Source organism: Mytilus galloprovincialis, unplaced genomic scaffold (assembly GCF_965363235.1).
Source record: "Mytilus galloprovincialis unplaced genomic scaffold, xbMytGall1.hap1.1 HAP1_SCAFFOLD_39, whole genome shotgun sequence".
NCBI lineage: Eukaryota > Metazoa > Mollusca > Bivalvia > Mytilida > Mytilidae > Mytilus > Mytilus galloprovincialis.
Genome location: NW_027467988.1, coordinates 139,242 through 161,538, shown reverse-complemented (window position 1 = coordinate 161,538; position 22,297 = coordinate 139,242). Strand labels below are relative to the sequence as shown.

At 33.4% G+C, this 22,297-nt stretch overlaps 1 protein-coding gene across 2 annotated transcripts; it reads left to right on the top strand.

Annotated features, from left to right (window-relative positions):
- Positions 1-985: 985 nt before the first annotated feature.
- On the top strand, positions 986-21,209 carry LOC143059891 (uncharacterized). 2 transcript variants are annotated; one of them, XR_012973658.1, is made up of 6 exons: positions 986-1,568; positions 10,906-11,061; positions 12,452-12,572; positions 18,340-18,555; positions 20,382-20,657; positions 21,125-21,209. XR_012973658.1 is itself a non-coding variant. In XM_076233480.1 (5 exons), exons 1-5 carry the CDS (start codon positions 1,084-1,086, stop codon positions 20,571-20,573), a joined length of 1,170 nt encoding a protein of 389 aa, XP_076089595.1. In that variant the 5' UTR covers positions 986-1,083; the 3' UTR covers positions 20,574-20,959. The 2 variants fall into 2 exon arrangements, 1 of the variants encoding a protein (XP_076089595.1); XM_076233480.1 differs by lacking the exon at positions 21,125-21,209 and having other exon boundaries at positions 20,382-20,959.
- The last annotated feature ends 1,088 nt before the right edge of the window (positions 21,210-22,297 follow it).

Sequence of the window (22,297 nt, the reverse complement as noted above, 5' to 3'; positions counted from 1 at the left end):
GATATCTGGTAGTCCGAGTTGAGAACAATTATACTCGGCACAACCCACAACATGGCGTCATCCTCGAAACCTAAACGCAAACGGCACCGCTCAAATTCAAAAATTTCTAAACATGACAAGCAGACATCCTTAAAAAGATATATTTGATAAACCGATATATACGCCTCGTTAAAAGTTTTTTTTTCTAGCAATGAATCTCACGTGATGAAATACATCACATGTAATGTGAAGGACATTTGATTTTATGTACAATCTGTAGAAAATGAAAGTTATATATATTTTGAGATTTACACTATATATAATATTACGAGTTTATCAAGGTATGAGACTTCCAAATAGAATTTGGTTTGTCTGGACATCGGTGGACATGCAACTTTGCCAAACCACTCATTTACAAATGAAAATCAACATGTGTTGATGTGTGACGTCAGCGACGTAAGCTTTGTTAATGTAGCAAATCAAGTCACCGTCCCGCAAACCAGCTTTTCCAGCAACGCTCTTGGGAGATACCTATAATTAAAGATCTAATAATATAACGTATACAAGTATTAAACTATAATAGACTTTTGATATTAATACCATTAATACTCATCGTTGAAATTAAAGGGCGTCTCCGTATGGATGAATACATATAGATCAAATAATTTTTTTATTGATTACTGGGTACTTTTTACATAAGAGAAATATTCAGCTACAATAATTATGGGATATGACTATAACAACTATAATATAGGTCACAATTTATTTAAAAAAAGGAGCGACAAACACCTCGTTATCATTTAATCAGACCAAGGAGGTTATATGTCTCATATAACCTCCTTAATCACTGAGACAAACAAACGAAACTGATAATTATAATCTAAGACTACTGTGATTACAATATATATATATAATATATTATATTATGTTGTGTTTATTTGTGGTCATTCAGGTCACAATTGTTTGTCGGTATTTAGCTAACAAGTGCTGCGCATGACTTTTAAATGGTTCTGGGGACGTATTCCGGTGCTGCATTCGAACGGTTCTGTGACCGTACCGGCTGCCGTATACTGATGAGTTGAGAACAATTATCCTCGGCACAACATGGCGTCATCCTCGAAACCTAAACGCAAACGCCAACGGCACAGCTCAAATTCAGAAGATGATCCACTGTGGACAAATAGATTAGATGGCGATTATTATTCCGCATCAAGCGATAAGAAGAAGAAATTAACTGCACTGAGTAGTTACATTCCGCGTGAAACAAGTGATTGGACGATGAGCGAACTAGAAAATCTTCAGATTAATTGGAACTGGATCGACCCATCCACGAAGAGCATTGATGAATTTTTCGACATGTTTTCAAATATAAATGCAGGTTTGCCACCCCTCGATGCAGATTTAATCAAGATGATGGATTATTTGAATGCTAACTTGACATTTGACACAAGTGTCAAAGAACTTGAACAGGAAAATTATGTTAAAGTTAGAGAATATCTTGTTAAAAACTTTCTTCCCAAAGTTGATGCTGATTCAGATGAACACCATGATGATGAAGAGTTGATGAAAACTGTGGGTAGTAGTTCCAGGTAAAATTAAAATTACCATCTTTTCATTCACTACTGCAATGTCAGTCAGGTACTTCTCAAGTTCTTGTAGCTTTCATGTCAATCGGGCCCTTAGTCGATCCGCCCCAATATAAAAAAATATTTATAGGGAATAAAAATTAAGATACGATGCAGTCTTGTAACTCCGCCCATCTAAGGCTTTGATCGTGTATATTTCTTCTTTATTATATAAAAATTGCATCAAATTTGATTTGAATCTATTCACTGAAAACTCAATGTTACGTACATTTTTTACTATCTTATTTCCGCAATCATATATCTGAAAAGATTTGAAAATCAATCAGACAAATGGGTCACCTCTGTTTTCACAGAAGTGTGGTTGTCCGGTAAGTCCGTCCATGCGTAGTAAACATGTATGGATGACAGGTTTATCATCATGATCATATATTAACGAACTAGAACTTAAGGAAATGATGTTTTATCATGTTTATAAATGGACCACTAAGAAAGGAACTTTAGATGAACAAAATAAAAAAATTCAAGCCAATATGATAAAGAAATTGTTGAAATAGAAAAATAAACCAAAAATATAAAAAAAAACAGAAAATAAAGAAAAGTAAAAAATATGATTATAGATAAAGATAAGAATGTCAATAGCATGGTTAAAAGTATTTTCTTTAAAAAAATGCCCTCATTCAACATGTTCGGTATTCTGAATTGCAGTTACTTAGACACCATCATCCTTGTCAATGGGTTTAAAGTCTGTGCAGTATCATGAGTATATAGTGGTTTTAATATATAACCCAAAATTTTAATTTCAGAGTCAATATATTTTATTTTCAGTCTTTAAAATCGAAAAAAAAACCACCAAAAAAACAGAAAGCTTGTGTCAAACTTTTCCATACATCATTGTACATATTTATTAAAGATAATGGATCTTTAAGATTTTTTTTATTATTTTGCCTTATATTAAATGGCATTGTCTCCCTTTTTAGATCACCGGAGCCCAAAGGGCCCCATGTGAGCTTATGCCATCACTTGGCGTCCTTCGTCGTCTGTTGTCATAAAATATTTCAAAAATCTTCTTCTCTGAAACTCCGAAGATTTGATCCATGGTCAAACATGGCCACCATGGCTACAAATAGAACATAGGGGTCAAATGCAGTTTTTAGCTTATATCTTAAAAACTAAAGCTTTTAGAGCAAATCTGACATGGAGTTAAATTGTTCAATTTGTCAAGATCTATCGGCCCTGAAATTATCAGACAAATCGAGCAACCCATTGTTGGGTTTCTGCCACCAAATTGGTAGTTTTAACAAAATTTTGCAGTTTTTTGTTATTATCTTGAATATTATTATAGATAGATATAAGAAGAAGTCTTAAAAGCTGTACATGTATTTCATGCTTATCTTCGAAAAGCAGCAGGAAGAGTTGATATTCCTGCTGAGGTCCTGACAAACGTTATTAGAACTTCTAATAAAAGATCCAACTATAAAGACCTTGAATCAGGGCCGTAACTACAATGAGGCAGACGAGGCAATTGCTGGCAAAAAAAAATAATAAGGGAAAAAAAGAAAATGGAGAAAGTTAGGCATGCATGCAGAGGGTAGAACACATCCTTGCATTTTAACATCAAGAATTAAGTAATGCATACTTCGAATAGTAATTTATGTTGACGTGCAGCTTCTGTACTTTTATTTCAACGTAATATCTCTGTATCTGATTACCATCGCCAGTAAACCGGCATTTGGTTCTGTAATTATTTATTTCCCGTTAAAATGAATTATTGATAATGGATATTTCCAACATTATCAGTTCGCAAAGTAAATCAAAATTAAAATAGTTTGAATTCTTCACCTTGCTCAGTTAATATTATTAAAGAAGCATTCACAGATCACACATGAATACCTAAACACCCCACAATTTGTATGTAGTTCTCTTTCAAATAAAATGAAGATTTGAGGCATTTTCAAATGTTTTGCTACAAACCTGGCTGCTATTCGAAAACAAAACATTTATTTTGGATGGATGGAGGATTTGTTTGGTTTAACGGCAAATACATGAAGTAGGCTTTCTTTTAGCTATATATAGAGAGCAAGTTACAAAATGTATGTGATTATTCCATTCAAATGTTAAAAGGACAGGACAAGACCTTGGCAGAATGACAATTTGATTGCTTGATACTTTGAATTTCCATGGAGTATTGTGGGAATACTTTGGGCTTGTGAAATAAAGACGGTCGCACAATTAACCATGGTAAAGGTGACTAGAGAGTATTTAATTTTTATCATTATTGATTGGGTGTAATAAAATTGAGAATGGAAATGTGGAATGTGTCAAAGAGACAACAACCCGACCAAAGAGCAGAAAACAGCCGAAGGCCACCAATGGGTCTTCAGTACAGCGAGAAAATCCTGAATCCAGAGGTGTGCTTCAGCTGGCCTCTAAACAATAATGTGTACTACAGTACACACAGAGAGGATGTAATGTCATACTCCCTACACTGTAAAAACTTGGTGTCACACCAAGAAATTCCAGCAACTCTCTCCAAATCTTGGGAGGAAACTTGGACTAATTCCTCCCTAAAACTCCTTAATTGTTTATTACCTTGGTGTGGTTTCTCCCAACAACATGATTTTTATTGCTATGATTACCTTTGAAGTGTGCCATTAGTAGATGACTACAATAAACATTTCTTGTGTTTCCTGTCATTAAATGACAGTCACAAAAATGATGAAAAGTGTGAGATTTGTTAAATTTAATCAGAGACATATTATAATCTGATTTTATTAAAGAATCCTGTACAACTTTATTTATTATAATTATATTCAGCATTTGTTCTGACAGTGTTGGTTTTTCATACCTAAGAAACATACAAAAACAAACAAAACATCACCTGTAAGTTGAGTATTATTAATAGAAAATAAAGACATATATATTTTAATTGAATTTATTCAATCGTTTTTTCTAAATTTAAATGATAAGAAATAAAGGAAGATTATATAAATATAATATATATATGTAATTTATCTACATTATTTTATTTTATTCATTATTTTTTTTTTGTATCATTACTATTATTTTTTAAACCATGTATATGGACCATAATTTGCTATTGGGCTCCGTTTCCTATAACTATAGAAAAGTGATAAAATGTGAATTACTGTAAGAAAAGTTGCAACTACATCTAAAGATGCCATTATTTTTATCAACATACAAGTGTATGCTACTCTTCCCTAGAAAAAAAAATAAAATATACGAATATCAAAGATTCTACAACCGTATTTTTGTGTCGTTTCTCGCGACCAATAAGAATAGTGAGAAGAAAATGCCCAGAACTATAAGTATTTATGTAGCAGATGTAAGAACAGTGGCGTGATTTTTGTGTCGGATTTCGTAACGCAATTTTTAGATGATGTAATCTGCTTTGTTGTAATAGCATTCTTAAAAACAATATGCAAATATGAACTCTTGCGAGATGTTCAAACAGATAAATCCAAGATGATTTACATTCTTGTTTTGATCTTCGTAATAATTAAGTAAGAAAATTACTTTATCGTTATGCGTTACATTTCACAGGAAACAGAAGTCCAGTTATATATTAAAATTGTTTTTGTCCTAAAGTTCTAATCATTTCCAGTCATACGTGAAACATGTGACTAACATGTGATAACGCCATTACGGCCGGATGTACGAAATACTAGGTCTAAACATTGTTTTTGTTTCCAACGGGATGTTAGCAAACATAATCTGTAGACTTGTTTCGTCTTGTTTAAAAGAGGAAAATACAATTGTCAAAGAGATTGCGCCGGTGGTCTGTTATTTTTCCTATGTGCATAATGTTAAATACGATCCTGTGTGAAAATAAATGCACAATGACTTGACAAAATCGACTTCATATTTGACAGACGTTAGAACACACTTTGTTTCCCGATATTTTACCGTAAATATGAAACAAAAACAATAAATATGATACAAACAACGGAGGTAACAAGATATATTTCGAACCATAATGTTACAATTTTCGGCCAGGGGGCCTCAATCGGCGGCTCCCATTAAACCCCTGCCTCGTCTGTTCCCAAGGCCTAGTTACAGCCCTGTGAATTGTTTATTTAGAGCTAATTTCCTAATGCATGTAGAGCAAGACTTTCAGGTTAGCTTACTTACTTGCTTTGTTTGTATATTGTACAATTTTATTGGGATAACGTCCAATTAAATGTAAATATAATATATACAGGTTTAACTATGCCTATATATATTGTTTGAAGATGTCAAAGCTTGAGTTAAAAGTTTATACAAACAAAGCAAGCAAGCCACCAAAGTTTTACTCTACAAGAATTAGGAAATTAGCTCTTAGTAAATTTTAATAGCTATGATTTTAATTGAATTAAGTGATTACGACCAGCCTTACTTTGGTTCACGATCATCAGACAATTGTTGAATAAACAAACCAATTACAAATGTATCTATAGACTAATGATCATTATGGTAATTACATTATTATGTGTTCCAGTGGATTGTGAATATCTATTTATCTCTTCTATGTGTCGGAATTGAATATAAACTTTTCCCAATTGTATTCTGAGTTATCATGGAAAATAACTTCATATTCATATAGAGTGGGGTGCTCATTTTCGCCATATCTTTCCATGTTTTCTTCAGTTTATGTTCAGGTCTTTATGTTTTTGAAGTATACTGATATTTCTATATGAAGATAACTTCAAATGCAAAATATTCTTAGCTTGAAAGCGTGTTTGTTTTGAGTAAAATCATCTGCAGAGTTGGATTAAAGGGTGTTTGAAATTTCCTAACATTTTGTCGATGGGAGACACATATTCGCCGTTTTGACATATCTATTTAAAACCAAATAACTGCAGCTTTTAACTTTATTTATCAAATAAATTTCATTATAGACGAATAGCAGACATTTGAAAGATGTAAAAAACTGAAATTTAGGGCAATCAGTCAAACAATTATTTAGGAATGCTTCTTTGAAATCGTTTTTGTCATTCAGGAAATTGGCTGAAAATCGTTGTCCATTTTTCGGTCCTTTGCCGTAGGTGCCGAAGTTTAGTCACATTTTCTAAAATAATCATATTTGTTATAAAAATATGATTTAACAGCATATTTCTTCCATTTCAACCATCCTTTGAAGTTTTTACACCTCAAAATCATAAAACGGCGAAATTGTGTCCACGGCGAATATGAGCGCCCCACTCTACTAATATCGATGCTGCTTAACAAATTGTACAAATCATACTGATTACTCATTTTTGTATCGATTTAAAGTAATTCATCTGAATGTTTCTCTAAACATGCTAAAGGTAATATTAGGCATCCTTCACTTACCTGCTGTCACTATTCATCGATACTTTTTACAAATTCCATTTATACTGATTCAGATATGTCACAAAATCCGCCGAAGTTAATTATTCATTATTATTTTATTATAGGGCCGGATCAACTAAGGGTGGATAATAATAACTTGTACAAGTAGTACCCCTGACTGAATGTGTCAAGTTTGCAGCATTCTAGACACTTCAGCACCGAGACAAATCGTCACCAGCATGGTGACAGACATTATGTTCTCAACAACTTTGCTTTATATTTTAAAAATCACATTTTTCTAATACTGGATGTTGACTTGACAATGGTAAAACATGGACCAGAGACGGATATGTTAAATCTGTGTACGTTTTCAAAGCACGATTGCTTTTAAGAAGTTCTTCACAGTTATTTCTTCAGGAAAATACTCTAAATGAATGTAAGATAAAGGTATCAGTGATAATTTTAGCATTTTGGAAAATTTGTATGCATAATTAAACCTCACAGCTGTAAAACTGTCAGACAACTTCTTATGGGAGTTATTGCCCTTACACATGGAAATGACAAATGTTACCATTTTTTTTCCATTTTTATACGACTGCAAAAAAATTTTTGTGGTCGTATATTGGTATGAAGTCGGCGTCGTTGTCGTTGTCGTCAGAAGACACATTGGTTTTCGCACTCTAACTTTAATTTAAGTGAATAGATCTCTATGAAATTTTACCATAAGGTTCAATACCACAACAGAAAGGTTAAGATTGATTTTAGGGATAATGGTACCAACAGTTAAGGAATAAGGGGTCAAAAAGGGGACAAAAAAAACCTTCCAGACATAACTTGTGTGTTAGTGTATGGATCTCTCTGACATTGTACCACAAGGTTCCATATCACAAAGGGAATGCTGGGATTGATTATGGGGGTAATTGCCTTAAAATTTTAGGAATTAGGGGCCAAAAAAGGGGCAAAAAACAAGCATTTTTCTAGTTTCATGACAATAACTTGTGTGTAAGTGTATGGAATTTTCTGAAATTGTACTACAAGGGTCCATATTACAAAGGGAAAGCTGGAATTGAGTTTGGGGGTAATTGCCCAAAACGTTTAGGAATTTGGGGCCAAAAAGGGGCCTAAAAACAAGCATTTTTCTACTTTCAAGACAATAACTTGTGTGTAAGTGTATTGATCTTTCTGAAATTATACTACAAGGTTCCATATCACAAAGGGAAAGCTTGGTTTGAGGTTGGGGTAATTGCCCTGAACATTTAGGAATTTGGGGCCAAAAAGGGGCCTAAAAACAAGCATTTTTCTACTTTCAAGACAATAACTTGTGTTCAAGTGTATATATGGATCTCTCTGAAATTGTACTGCAATGTACCATACTATAAAGGGAAGGCTGGGATTGAGTTTGGGGGTAATGAATCATAAGGGCCACAGGTTCAAAAAATTTGGGGGAGGGATTTTTTTTTCCTTTTTTTTCCTTTTTTTTCTTTAAAATTTTCCATTTTAAATTGGTTATTTCTGATTTATATATAAAAGCAAATAATAATGATATGGTTTGAATAGGTAAATTAAAAATATCTTTAAGTTCTTAGACCACATTCATTCTGTGTCAGAAACCTATGCTGTGTCAAATATTTAACCACAATCCAAATTCAGTGCTGTATCAAGCTTGAATGTTGTGTCCATACTTGCCCCAACTGTTCAGGTTTCGACCTCTGTGGTCGTATCAAGCTGCACCCAGCGGAGCATTTTATTTACATTTATAAGTTTTCATTATTTACAGGCCCTCATTAAAATTCAAATATCTGTAATTGGGAGATATCTGTATTGTATTTTAAGCTTGGCCTTCGTGAAACGTAGATTTGACTGTCACAAATTGAGTTTACCTATATACTGAGCTAGCAACGAAATACAATACAGATATCTCCATTCTAATGCAACATATTAAAATAAATTCCATTTGATAAATATTTTGGCTTACTTCCCAAAGTTGGTTTCCGTCCTCTAACTTTAGTTTGCCTCAACCAAATGTTATAAAACTTCTACAAAAGGCTTATTACCACAAAACACAGATCAAGTTTAAATTTCAGTGGCGTCACTTAAACCGTTCTAGAGTTATGCCCCTTTACAAATGGAAAAATTGCTGAATTTTTCATTCCCGTTCTCTAGTTTAGGAGGGGCCTCAGTGGCCGAGTGGTCTAAGTAGTTACTACTGTAATCACTAGCCAGTCAACACTGAGGTTGTGAGTTCGAATCCCGCTTGTGCGGGTGCACTAGACTCCAATCTAAATTGACTAGGATTGTCAGTTTTCCTATCACAGGTCGGTGGTTTTCTCCTGGCACTCCGTCTCCCTCCACCAATAAAAATTGGCCCAAAAGCGGTGCTTAAAAGTGGCGTTAAAACACCAAAAATCAAATCAAATCTAGTTCAGGTTGCCTCAACCAAATGTTATGAAACTTATTCACAATGCTTATTACCATAAAACACAGATCAAGTTTGAGTTTTGGTAGTGTCACTTTTACTGTTCTAGAGTTATGCCCCTTTACAAATGGAAAAAATACTAGTTTTCCTTTCCATTCCCTAACTAAAGTTAGCCTCAACCAAATGTTATGAAACTTATACACAATGCTTAATACCACAAAATACAGACATGACAGATCAAGTTTGAATTTTGGTGGTGTCACTTTTACTGTTCTAGAGTTATGCCCCTTTACAAATGGAATAATTGCTGAATTTTTTGTTTCTGTTCTCTACCTTCAGTTTGCCTCAACGAAATGTTATAAAACTTATACACAATACATATAACCACAAAACTCAGATCAAGTACAAATTTGAGTAGCGTCACTTTTACTGTTCTTCAGTTATGTCCCTTTCAAGGTTACCGCTGGCGTTCTCCATTTTCGCATTTTGCAAAAAAATAAAAATTGTGGCCATTAAAATTCATCATTTGCGAAAGAATTTGGCGAAAGAAATATACATAATGATTTGATTTCATCCATCTTATTTATTTTTCGTTTTGGCGACGCACGTGTTTCAAGCATATTTTTACGTCTCAACTTTTTCATTTACGATGGTCCAGAAAAGAAAACTGTTGTTATGAAGAAATATATTCAACAGGTTGGGAACAACTCCTCAAATAAGTAACCCTTCAATGTAATAACTATCCCTTAAATCAGGGATCAATTTCAAGTGATAAAAAAAAAATGTTTTGTTGTAAAAACCACTTCTTAGTACAAAAGGGCACATATTCATATCATTTGAAGAAACTTTTCCCAAAGAACTATACAACTATCTGGTATTATATGGTCAAAACATGTCCAAGAATTTTGTAATATTCCTGGACTTATACATGTATCTTCTTTATTTTTAAAAATAAGTGGACCCCTCTTTAAGAAAAGTTGTTCCAAATATAATGAATTTTTCCCCTTTTAAGTTAAAAAAAAGCTAAATTTTTCTTTTTACTTTTCTACAACAGCAAAATGATCCCTTGTCTGAGGGACAGTCCCTTATTTAAGGGATATCCCACATTTGGAGGGTTGTTCCAAAACCTGTTGAAAAGTAAGAAAAGTCTCTGCCTTTAGTCTTTATCCTTCAACTGGAAGGGAAATGTATATCCGATAAACTTTTGAAGATGAATCTTGTGTCCCAGAAGTCAAAATTATGATGTCTATATTGCTATTTTTATAGTATCTTTTAAAAAGTAAATGGGGGGGGGGGGGGGGGGAGTTAGAAAGAAGGAACATTTTAAACGAAAAATATATTTATGTAAGTTGGTGAAAAAAATAATTGACTCGGGGAAAACCCTGCCCTTTATAACTTTATATGATATGCTAGCGGGGGCATCATCTGTGTGCCATAGACATATTCCCCATTTATTTGATTTTGCATATATATATATGTACAGGTACGACTCAAATAGACACCAAGTCTGACTTAATAATAGATTATAGAACAAGTTTCCAAATCGACAGCAGATTCTATGCACCTCTAAGCAGTGTCCAGTTCTTATATAAATAATTAGGATTTTTTTTTCAGAGTTTTGATACATCATATTGAAGCTGGAAGACATGACTTTCAAAATGACCTAAAAGAAATACTTTATGATTTGTTGTTGACTTCTAGAACAGTGGAAGAAATGAGGTTCACAACAATGCTGGAGAAGTTTTGCAGAATGTGTAACCTAAAGGGAAGGTAAATTCTTTAAAAAATATGGTGAAAATAAATTTTGACCATTACTATCATGACTATTGACAAGACTGTTTCTTTAACCACTTTGTGCTTAACCTTAACATACTGCAGAATGAGGACTGACTTTTCAGGGTTTTTTTTCACATTGCTGGACTATTGTGTTACAATACATGTACATACATGTAAAACCAGTAAGATCTTGTTTTTTTTAAATTGAGAATAGCAGTAAGATTCCTTACCAACATCTTGCTACAACAAGAATTGAAACAACATGAGCAAGCTTAATTAGTGGAATGAAAATGTTATTTCTTTATAATTTTGAAATTCAGACAGACATGATACAATGTATATGTAACACTTCCAAAAGTGTCAATCTCCCCAACAATGCCCAAACGTGTCCTCAAAATCCTAAATGATCCAAAGGTGTTCAATTATTATTATTTGCAAAGCGTGTCCACTTTAAAACACCAGAACATCTCAAAACTTTTAGCAATAATATGTCCTCAATAAAGGCAATAACTTTTATGGCAATTTAATTTTTGAAAACATGATTAAAGACGTCTGGTTTTGGTTGCAGGATTCTAAAACAGATCAAACAACATCTGCAGGAAATAAAGGTATTATGTTTGGTAAAGACGAATGCCCAAGACATGGAACATTATCCTGTCTATCCACAGTGAAAGATGATATCAATGACTTCTGCTTTCAAATAGACACCAGATAAGAATTAAAGAATGGCACAATAAAAATGCGTTTTGCTTGCAGTGGTTTTATTGTCGAGCCTGCGACTTTAGTTGCAGAAAGCTCGACTTAGGGATAGTGTTCCGGCGGCGGCTACGGCGGCGGCTACGGCGGCGGCTACGGCGGCGGCGGTGTTAGCTCACTTCTTAAAAGCTATATATTTTAGAAGGTGGAAGACCTAGATGCTTCATACTTTGTATATAGATGCCTCATGTTACGAAGTTTCTGTCAGTCACATGTCCAATGTCCTTGACCTCATTTTTATGGTTCAGTGACTACTTGAAAAAAAAGTTAAAATTTTTTGTATTGTTGAATTCTCTCTTATTCTAAGTAATAGGATAACTATATTTGGAATGTGTGTACCTTGCAAGGTCCTCATGCCAGTCATACAGTTTTCACTTTTAGCCCAAATTGTACCTTGTCCTATAAACATTTAGGAAGATCAAAATCAGTGACAAGAAAAGCATCAACAAAAAACCTCACAAAAATATTTAGCCCTTGACATATTTAAAATCCATGAAATATTGTAACCACCTTAAATAACTGATTAAAACAAGATCGCAATCGATTGACTCGACCTAAATCATCAAATCCTGGTACCCTGTATATGAAAATGATGAAAGGTTAATTTTGAAAATGGTTCTTTTTGTAGTATAGGATTGGTCGAGGAAACCATGATCAAGGATGTACGTGTTGTGGCAGTTCCAGACTTAACTTTCAGAATTTCATCAAATGAAATGCCTGATGTAATACAGATAATGACAGTTGCAGAGGTACTTCTTCATATATAAATAAAGTAAAAAAAATTCAGGCTTGTGTGTCAACAATTAATTTTCATTTCCAATTGTAAAACATATAACTCAAAAACTGTGAAAGTACTTATATTTTCGTGGTACATGTGGTATGAGCAAAAGCTACAATACATGTTCATGGATTTTAGTTTTTTGAAAAAAATCAGTGGAGAAATTTTAAGCCATCTGATATAAACCTTCGATATAAATTCTTTAAATATTTGGCAAAAATAGTACACAGGAGAGCACTTACAAGACTAGACTTAAGAAATCTGCATACAGAACTATGTATCAGATATCAGAATGCAATTTTTAGCTCAACTGGCCCAAAGGGCCAAGTGAGCTTTTCTCATCACTTGGCGTCCATCATCATCGTCGTCCCTTAACTTTTACAAAAATCATATCCTCTGAAACTACTGGTCCAAATTAAAGCAAACTTTGCCTAAATCATCCTTAGGGTATCTAGTTATAAAAAAACTATTCGATGACCCCGCCCATTAACCAAGATGGCCACCATGGCTAAAAATAGAACATGGGTGTAAAATGCAGTTTTTGGCTTATATCTCTGAAACTAAAGCATTTAGAGCAAATCTGACAGGGGTGAATATGTTCATCAGGCCAAGATCTATCTGCCCTGAAATTTTCAGATGCATCAGACAATCCGTTGTTGGGTTGCTGCCTCTGAATTTGTAATTTTAAGGAAATTTTGCAGTTTTTTGTTATTATCTTGAATATTATAATAGATCAGTCAGGGGCATTACTTAAACAAGTAACAATTAAAATTACCTATACAAGTAATGTTGAAAACGAGGCTAATTTAAATATAACTTATACAAGTTATTTTTCTAAATATTATTTTTATAGGTGTTTAAGAATACAGATTTTACTAGCTTTAAATAATTTTCACAGTTATCTGGTTATTTTTCCCTTGATATATAAAAACTAATTCTTCAGAAACACTAATTAACTTTCCCACACACTTATCTTACATACCAACGCTTCTGGGTCAAAGATTGGTCTCTTGGGACTATTAAATTATCATTTTCCTCTAAAATCTTGAAGGTAGACTGATATAAATAGATTGATACTTGTGAATTAATTAAGACCTGAAGTTATTTATAATTTGTAACCTAATTCAATTATGTGCCTTTAATAGGTAAGTGTAATTTCTATTTTTTTTCAAAAATGTTAAAAATAACTTATTCAAGTAATATTTTTGACATTATTTTCAAAGTAACCCTTTATCTCTATACTCCTCTCAAATCTGATAAATTCTTTATTTTATCATATAAAATGGTGTTTAAAATCATGAAAACTACATTTAGTCTATGAAGACCGATTGGTTTTCGCACTCTTAACTTTAGTTTAAGTGAATGGATCTCTATGAAATTTTACCATAAGGTTCGATACCACAAAAGGAAAGTTGGGATTGATTTTGGGGATTATGGTACAAACAGTTAAGGAATTAGGGGCCAAAAATAAGCATTTTTGTAACTTCCTGACATAACTTGTGTGTTAGTGTATGGATCTCTCTGACATTGTACCACAAGGTTCCATATCACAAAGGGAATGTTTGGATTGATTTTGGGGGTAATTGCCTTAAAATTTTAGGAATTAGGGGCTAAAAAAGGGGCAAAAAACAAGCATTTTTCTAGTTTCATGACAATAACTTGTGTGTAAGTGTATGGAATTTTCTGAAATTGTACTACAAGGGTCCATATTACAAAGGGAAAGCTGGAATTGAGTTTTGGGGGTAATTGCCCAAAACGTTTAGGAAAAAGGGGCCAAAAATAAGCATTTTTCTAGTTTCCAGACAATAACTTGTGCAAGTGTATGTATCTCTCTGAAATTGTACTGCAAGGTTCCATATCACAAAGGGAATGTTTGGATTGATTTTGGGGTAATTGCCTCAAAATTGTAGGAATTAGGGGCAAAAAAAGGGGCAAAAAACAAGCATTTTTCTAGAGTCATGACAATAACTTGTGTGTAAGTGTATGGATCTTTATGAAATTGTACTACAAGGTTCCATATCACAAAGGGAAAGCTGGGTTTGAGTTTGGGGGTAATTACTTTAAATGTTTAGGAATATGGGACAAAAAGAGGCCAAAAAACAGGCATTTTTATACGACCGCAAAATTTGAAAAAATTTTCGTCGTATATTGCTATCACGTTGGCGTCGTCGTCTGCGTCGTCGTCGTCGTCTGAATACTTTTAGTTTTTGCACTCGAACTTTAGTAAAAGTGAATAGAAATCTATGAAATTTTAACACAAGGTTTATGACCACAAAAGAAAGGTTGGTATTGATTTTGGGAGTTTTGGTCCCAATATTTTAGGAATTAGGGGCCAAAAAAGGCCCAAATAAGCATTTTCTTGGTTTTCGCACTATAACTATAGTTTAAGTTAATATAAATCTATGAAATTTTGACACAAGGTTTATGACGACAAAAGAAATCTTGGGATTGATTTTGGGAGTGTTGGTTTCAACATTTTAGGAATTAGGGTCCAAAAAAGGGCCCAAATAAGCATTGTTCTTGGTTTTCGCACAATAACTTTAGTTTAAGTAAATAGAAATCAATGAAATTTAAACACAATGTTTTTTTCCACAAAAGGAAGGTTGGTATAGATTGTGGGAGTTTAGGTCCCAACAGTTTAGGAATAAGGGGCCAAAAAGGGACCCAAAAAAGCATTTTTCTTGGTTTTTGCACCATAACGTTAGTATAAGTAAATAGAAATCTATGAAATTTAAACACAATGTTTTTTTCCTCAAAAGGAAGGTTGGTATTGATTTTGGGAGTTTAGGTCCCAACAGTTTAGGAATTAGGGGCCAAAAAGGGACCCAAAAAGGTATTTTTCTTGGTTTTTGCACCATAACGTTAGTATAAGTAAATAGAAATCTATGAAATTTAAACACAAGGTCTATGACCATAAAAGGAAGGTTGGTATTGATTTTCGGAGTTTTGGTCCCAACAGTTTAGGAATAAGGGGCCCAAAGGGTCCAAAATTAAACTTTGTTTGATTTTATCAAAATTGAATAATTGGGGTTCTTTGATATGCTGAATCTAACTGTGTATGTAGATTCTTAACTTTTGGTCTCGTTTTCAAATTGGTCTACATTAAGGTCCAAAGGGTCAAAAATTAAACTTAGTTTGATTTTGACAAAAAATGAATCGGTTGGGTTCTTTGATATGCTGAATCTAAAAATGTACTTAGATTCTTGATTATTGGCCCAGTTTTCAAGTTGGTCCAAATCGGGGTCCAAAATTAAACTTTGTTTGATTTCATCACAAATTGAATAAATGGGGTTCTTTGATATGCCAAATCTAACTGTGTATGTAGATTCTTCATTTTTGGTCTTGTTTTCAAATTGGTCTACATTGGTCCAAATCAGGATCTAAAATTTTTATATTAAGTATTGTGCAATAGCAAGTCTTTTCAATTGCACAGTATTGCGCAATGGCAAGAAATATCTAATTACACAATATTGGGAAATAGCAATTTTTTTTTTAATTAGAGTTATCTTTCTTTGTCCAGAATAGTAAGCAAGAAATATCTAATTGCACAATGTTGTGCAATAGCAAGAATTTTTTTTAATTGGAGTTATCTTTCTTTGTCCAGAATCAACTTAAATCTTTGTTATATACAATATACAATGTATATTCACTTTTTACTACCAACTAATAAATTAAAATAATCTTTACCATTCAGTGATAACAAGCAGTTTTGTTTACATCTTAATATTTTATGATGTATTTAAATGAGTAGTTATTGTTGCAAACTCCATTAGAAATTTTAATTGAGATTAGTTTTGGAATAAGGGAAAGGGGGATGTGATTAAAAAAATTAGGTTCCATTTTCTCATTTGAAATTTCATAAATAAAAAGAAAATTTCTTCAAACATTTTTTGAGAGGATTAATATTCAACAGCATAGTGAATTGCTGTAAGAGAAAACAAAAATTTTAAGTTCATTAGAACACATTCATTCTGTGTCAGAAACCTATGCTGTGTCAACTATTTAATCACAATCCAAATTTAGAGCTGAATCCAGCTTGAATGTTGTGTCCATACTTGCCCCAACCGTTCAGGGTTCAACCTCTGCGGTCGTATAAAGCTACGCCCTGTGGAGCATCTGGTTCTAGTTTCCAGACAATAACTTGTGTTCAGGTGTATAGATCTCTATGAAATTGTACTGCAAGGTACCATACCACAAAGGGAAGGCTGGTATTGAGTTTGGGGGTGATGAATCATAAGGGGGTTCACAAAATTAGGGGGGGGGGATTTTTTTTCCCTTTTTTCTTCTTTAAAATTTTCCATTTTAAATTGGTTATTTATGATTTATATATAAAAGCAAATGATAATGATATGGTTTGAATAGGTAAATTAAAAATTTTTTTAGTTCTTAGAGCACATTCATTCTGTGTCAGAAACCTATGCTATGTCAAATATTTAATCACAATCCAAATTCAGTGCTGTATCAAGCTTGAATGTTGTGTCCATACTTGCCCCAACTGTTCAGGGTTCGACCTCTGCGGTCGTATCAAGCTGCACCCAGCGGAGCATTTTATTGTAGTCTTTTACAAAAATCTCCTCTGAAATTACTGTGCCAAATTAAACCAAACTTGGCCTAAATTATGCTTAGGGTATCTTCTTTAAAAAATGTATCCGATGACCACACCCATTGACCAAGATGGCTGCCATGGCTAGAAATAGAACCTTGTGGTCAAATGCAGATTTTGGCTTATATATCTGAAACTAAAGCATTTAGAGCAAATCTGAGAAGGAGTAAAATTGTTTATCAGGTACAAATCTTTCTGCCCTGAAATTTTCAAATGCATCAGACAACCTGTTGTTGGGTTGCTGCCCCTGAATTGTTAATTTTAAGGAAATTTTGCAGTTTTTTTATGCCCGTTTACGGGTCGTATTATGGTATACCGTTGACCGTCTGTCCGTCCGTCCTTCGTCAACATGTCGGACATTAACTCAAAAAAGCTTTAACCAATATGCATGAAACTTTGGTGAATTGTTTATATCTATTGACGTGAGCTCCCTTTCATTTTTTATAAATTTCAGAATTACCGTTTCCAAGTTTTGGGGTTTTATTCATATAACCAATTCCAAGTTCTTTGGCTACATTTATTCAGAAACCTATAATATGTCAAATATTTAATTACAATCCAAATTCAGACCTGTATCAAGCTTGAATATTGTGTCCATTTTTGCCCCAACTGTTCAGGGTTGGACCTCTGGGGGCGTATCCAGCTGCGCTCAGCGAAGCAGTTTATTGGTTATAACCTTGAATATTATAATAGAAAGAGATAAACTGTAAACAGCAAAGTAAGCTCTACAAATAAGTCACCATGATCAAAATTGTCAATTGACCACTTCAGGAGTTAATCTTCTACAAAAATTTTCTGCTCTGAAACTACTGGGCCAAGCTCATTATAGATAGAGATAACTGTAAGCAAGAATGTTCAGTAAAGTAAGTTCTACAAACAAGTCACTGACACAAAAACAGAGAGTTTTGTCATGAATTCTATTCTTGTCTTAAATAATGTAGAGTGTCCTTTGTTTAATATGCACTGCAACACATTGACCAAGGTGAGCAACACCGGCTCTTAAGAGCCTCTAGTTATTATTGCGATATTAAACCAGTCAAATTATTTGTATAAAGAAACCTTGCAATAATTTCTGAATGTACAGTAGTTATTAATTATGAATTAGTGGGTCCTATATGGTTTTCCTTGTTCTTAGGTTAAAGTTTCAACCAATGATTCATTAGTTGATCAAAAGATTCATGTTACTAGACAAAAACCAGAGGCTATTGATACATGTGATAAGGAGACACTTCAAACTATGGATCCATCAAAGATAAGAGGATTTAGCCAACATGTTGGACAGCTGATCATTGGACTAGGCAATTCTTGCTTCAAAAAAGAATGTCTTGGCCTTTTGCTCCATGAGACAAAGGTAATGTTAATATATAGCTAATTGATTAAAATGTTTCGATCAACTCTTAAATGATTAACACTTTCAGTCCAGTAAAATTAATGATCCCTTTTGATAGATAAATGATATTTTCTATAAAATTGCATTACTATCAGTACAAATCAGTTTAGTTATTTGGATGCCCTGTCCCGATGTCATGGTCTAGCGACTTTGTATTAATTGTCAATGCTGCTGTCCCTCAAATTGTCTTTTTCAGAATTTTCTGCTGACAGCAAGACATTTCTCTGTGTCAGCAGTTAATTATACCCCACACAACAAATAAGGACTTACTATGTAGATGTGCATATCGACAGGAAATTACGATTTTTTTTTGTAGGAGTTATGCCCCTTTAACTTAGAATTTTGGCCAAAATATACTACTGCAACAGTTTGTCATCCCAACTTCTCTGAAACCACACAACAGAATTTCATGAAACTTTGTAGATAATAAGGACTTACTATGTACATGTGCATATCGACAGGAAATTACGAATTTTTTTTTGTAGGAGTTATGCCCCTTTTACTTAGAATTTTGGCCAAAATATACTACTGCAACAGTTTGTCATCCCAACTTCTCTGAAACCACACAACAGAATTTCATGAAACTTTGTAGATAATAAGGACTTACTATGTAGATGTGCATATCGACAGGAAATTACGATTTTTTTTTTTGTAGAAGTTATGCCCCTTTAACTTAAAATTTTGGCCAAAATATACTACTGCAACAGTTTGTCATCCCAACTTCTCTGAAACCACACATCAGAATTTCATGAAACTTTGTAGATAATAAGGACTTACTATGTAGATGTGCATATCGACAGGAAATTACGATTTTTTTTTTGTAGGAGTTATGCCCCTGTAACTTAGAACTTTGGCCAAAATATACTACTGCAACAGTTTGTCATCCAAACTTCTCTGAAACCACACAACAGAATTTCATGAAACTTTGTAGATAATAAGGACTTACTATGTAGATGTGCATATCGGCAGGAAATTACGATTCAATTTTTATTGTAGGAGTAATGCCCCTTTAACTTAGAATTTTGGCCAAAATATACTACTGCAACAGTTTGTCATCGCAACTCCTCTGAAACCACACAACAGAATTTCATGAAACTTTGTAGATAATAAGGACATACTATGTAGATGTGCATATCGACAAGAAATTACGATTCAATTTTTTTCTAGAAGTTATGCCCCTTTTACCTAGAATTTTGGCCAAAATATACTACTGCAACAGTTTGTCATTGCAACTTCTCTGAAACCACACAACAAAATTTCATGACACTTTGTAGATAATAAGGACATACTATGTAGATGAACTTATTGCAGGAAATTACGATTCAATTTTTTTTCTAGGAGTTATGCCCCTTAGAACTTAGAATTTTGGCCCAATTATACTACTGCAACAGTTGAAACTTTGTAGTTTATGAGGACATAATATGTTAATTGTGCATATCCACAAGAAAATTTTTATCAGTTGACTTTTGTAGAGTTATGAGTCTTTGAACTTAGGAATCTGGTGAGATTTTGTTTGTCAAGTGACAATGTGGGGGTGTGGGGTATGTGAGGTTCTTTAATTTTTTTATTAAAATTATTTTTAGGGTTTCCCCTTAGCAAATCATGGACTTTGCAAGGGGAAGGGTTTATCATTTTGTGGAGCAAGATCACTGGGTACTTCTACTTTTTTTCCAGTGTGCTATATTCACAAATATCAGTTTAAAGTGTCTTTTATACCATCTCTTGGGCAGGTAACAAGTAACTTTCTAGTGGTATACTAATTAAGTATAACTGATTTTTCTTTTCAGATACTGATAACATGCCTGTCTACATCACCCAGGTATTGTACATATATCAAAGATAAATTAGGTCCAGAAGACAAAGCTACTCTGCATTTTATTGGACCTTATGATATATTAAAGGCAAGGGAGAGGAGCCAGCTGATAAAAGCTTTTCTACGTTTAGGAAACCGACAAAGATTAGGAATACCAAAAGTATAATCTGCCTTTTGTGTTACTAGAATCTGCTCACCCTATCAAAGCTAAAGTGAATACCAAAGTTGATTCATAGTAATGAATATAGAGGTGTAATACCACCAAATCATGGTACGTCACATCTGGTTGCATACGAAAGTAGGTCTTAAAAAATATTCCCTTGAATTTGACCGTTGTAGGTAATTAATCCTACATTTTATTGCAGTAAAACTATTTCTGTGTCATAAACATATGTCTTGGGTATTTCAAAACACCATTATTTTTATTTGTGATTTCTATAGAAAATTTTGTAATCTTGAGGTTACATGGTTACTAAACCTTGTACACAGATAGAATAAGAGGAGAAATTTGATTGGTTAACTTCCAATGATTTTTATTTTCTTATATGCAATGAAATGTTATGTGAAACTTTTTCTATAGAACTGGACAGGATAAAACTTTACTCATGCCAAGTATTTCTTTATTTGAAACAAAGATAAATTCTGCACAATTTTTTGAAAAGTGCAAATTTAACAAAGACTAATAGGGGAAAATCAATGATGGTATTACACCTAGAGGTGGAATCTCTTAAAATACATTTATTTTTTAGTACAAAATCTTAGTGAAATTGTTGCCACAACATTTTGTAATTCAAGAACAAAGCAACAAAAAGTTTATTTATACAGCATCAGAGTTATTTTCAGAGCTAGATATAAAGATATGTATATATATTAACATTATTGTGACATAGGAAATGTACTAGAAAATGCAAGAATGGTGAAATTCATCTATTATCCATTACTTATCATCCCCTGTTTGACACATTGCAAGGGACATAGAAATACCCTGCATCCATCCAGTCTTGTAAGTGCTCTCCTGTGTACTATTCTTGCAAGATATTTATAGAATTTATATTGAAGGTCAGCAATGTCTAGAACAAGTTTGAAAAATCAGTGCAGATCAATTTTTATGCCCCCGCCATAGCGGAGGGGGTATTGCGATTAACCCTTGTCCGTCTGTACGTCCGTCCCAAAATTGGTTTCCCTTCTCTAACTTTAGTTTGCCTCCACCAAATGTTATGAAATTTATACACAATGCTTATTACCACAAAAACACAGATCAAGTTTGAATTTTGGTGGCGTCACTTTTACTGTTCTAAAGTTATGCCCTTCTACAAATGGAAAAATTGTTGACTTTTTGGTATCCCTTCTCTTACTTTAGTTTGCCTCAACCAAATGTTATGAATCTTATGTTGTGTTTTGTGTACTATTGTTTGTCTGTTTGTCTTTATCTTTTGTAGCCATGGCGTTGTCAGTTTATTTTTGATCTAGGAGTTTGAATGTCCCTCTGGTATCTTTCGCCCCTCTTATATGCACAATGCCAATTACCACAAAACACAGATCATGTTTCAATTTTTGGGGCGTCACTTTTACCGTTCTTGTATAAAAATTACCATCATGTAACATCTATCAGCCCAGCCCTGACATATAAAAGTATATTTACAGTAAACATCTTATTTATTTGTAAACCTGTTTTCTCTTAACCATACATACAGATTTTATTACTATTTGCCTTTTTAGTTCACCTGGCACGAGGTCCACTGTGAGCTTTTGACATCACTTATTGTCAACTGTCGTCTTCTGTTAAATTATACATAGATCATCTCCTCTGCAACTACTAAACCAAATTTAACCAAACATGGCAAAAATTATCAACGGGATATCTATTTTAAAAAGTGTGTCATCTCAACC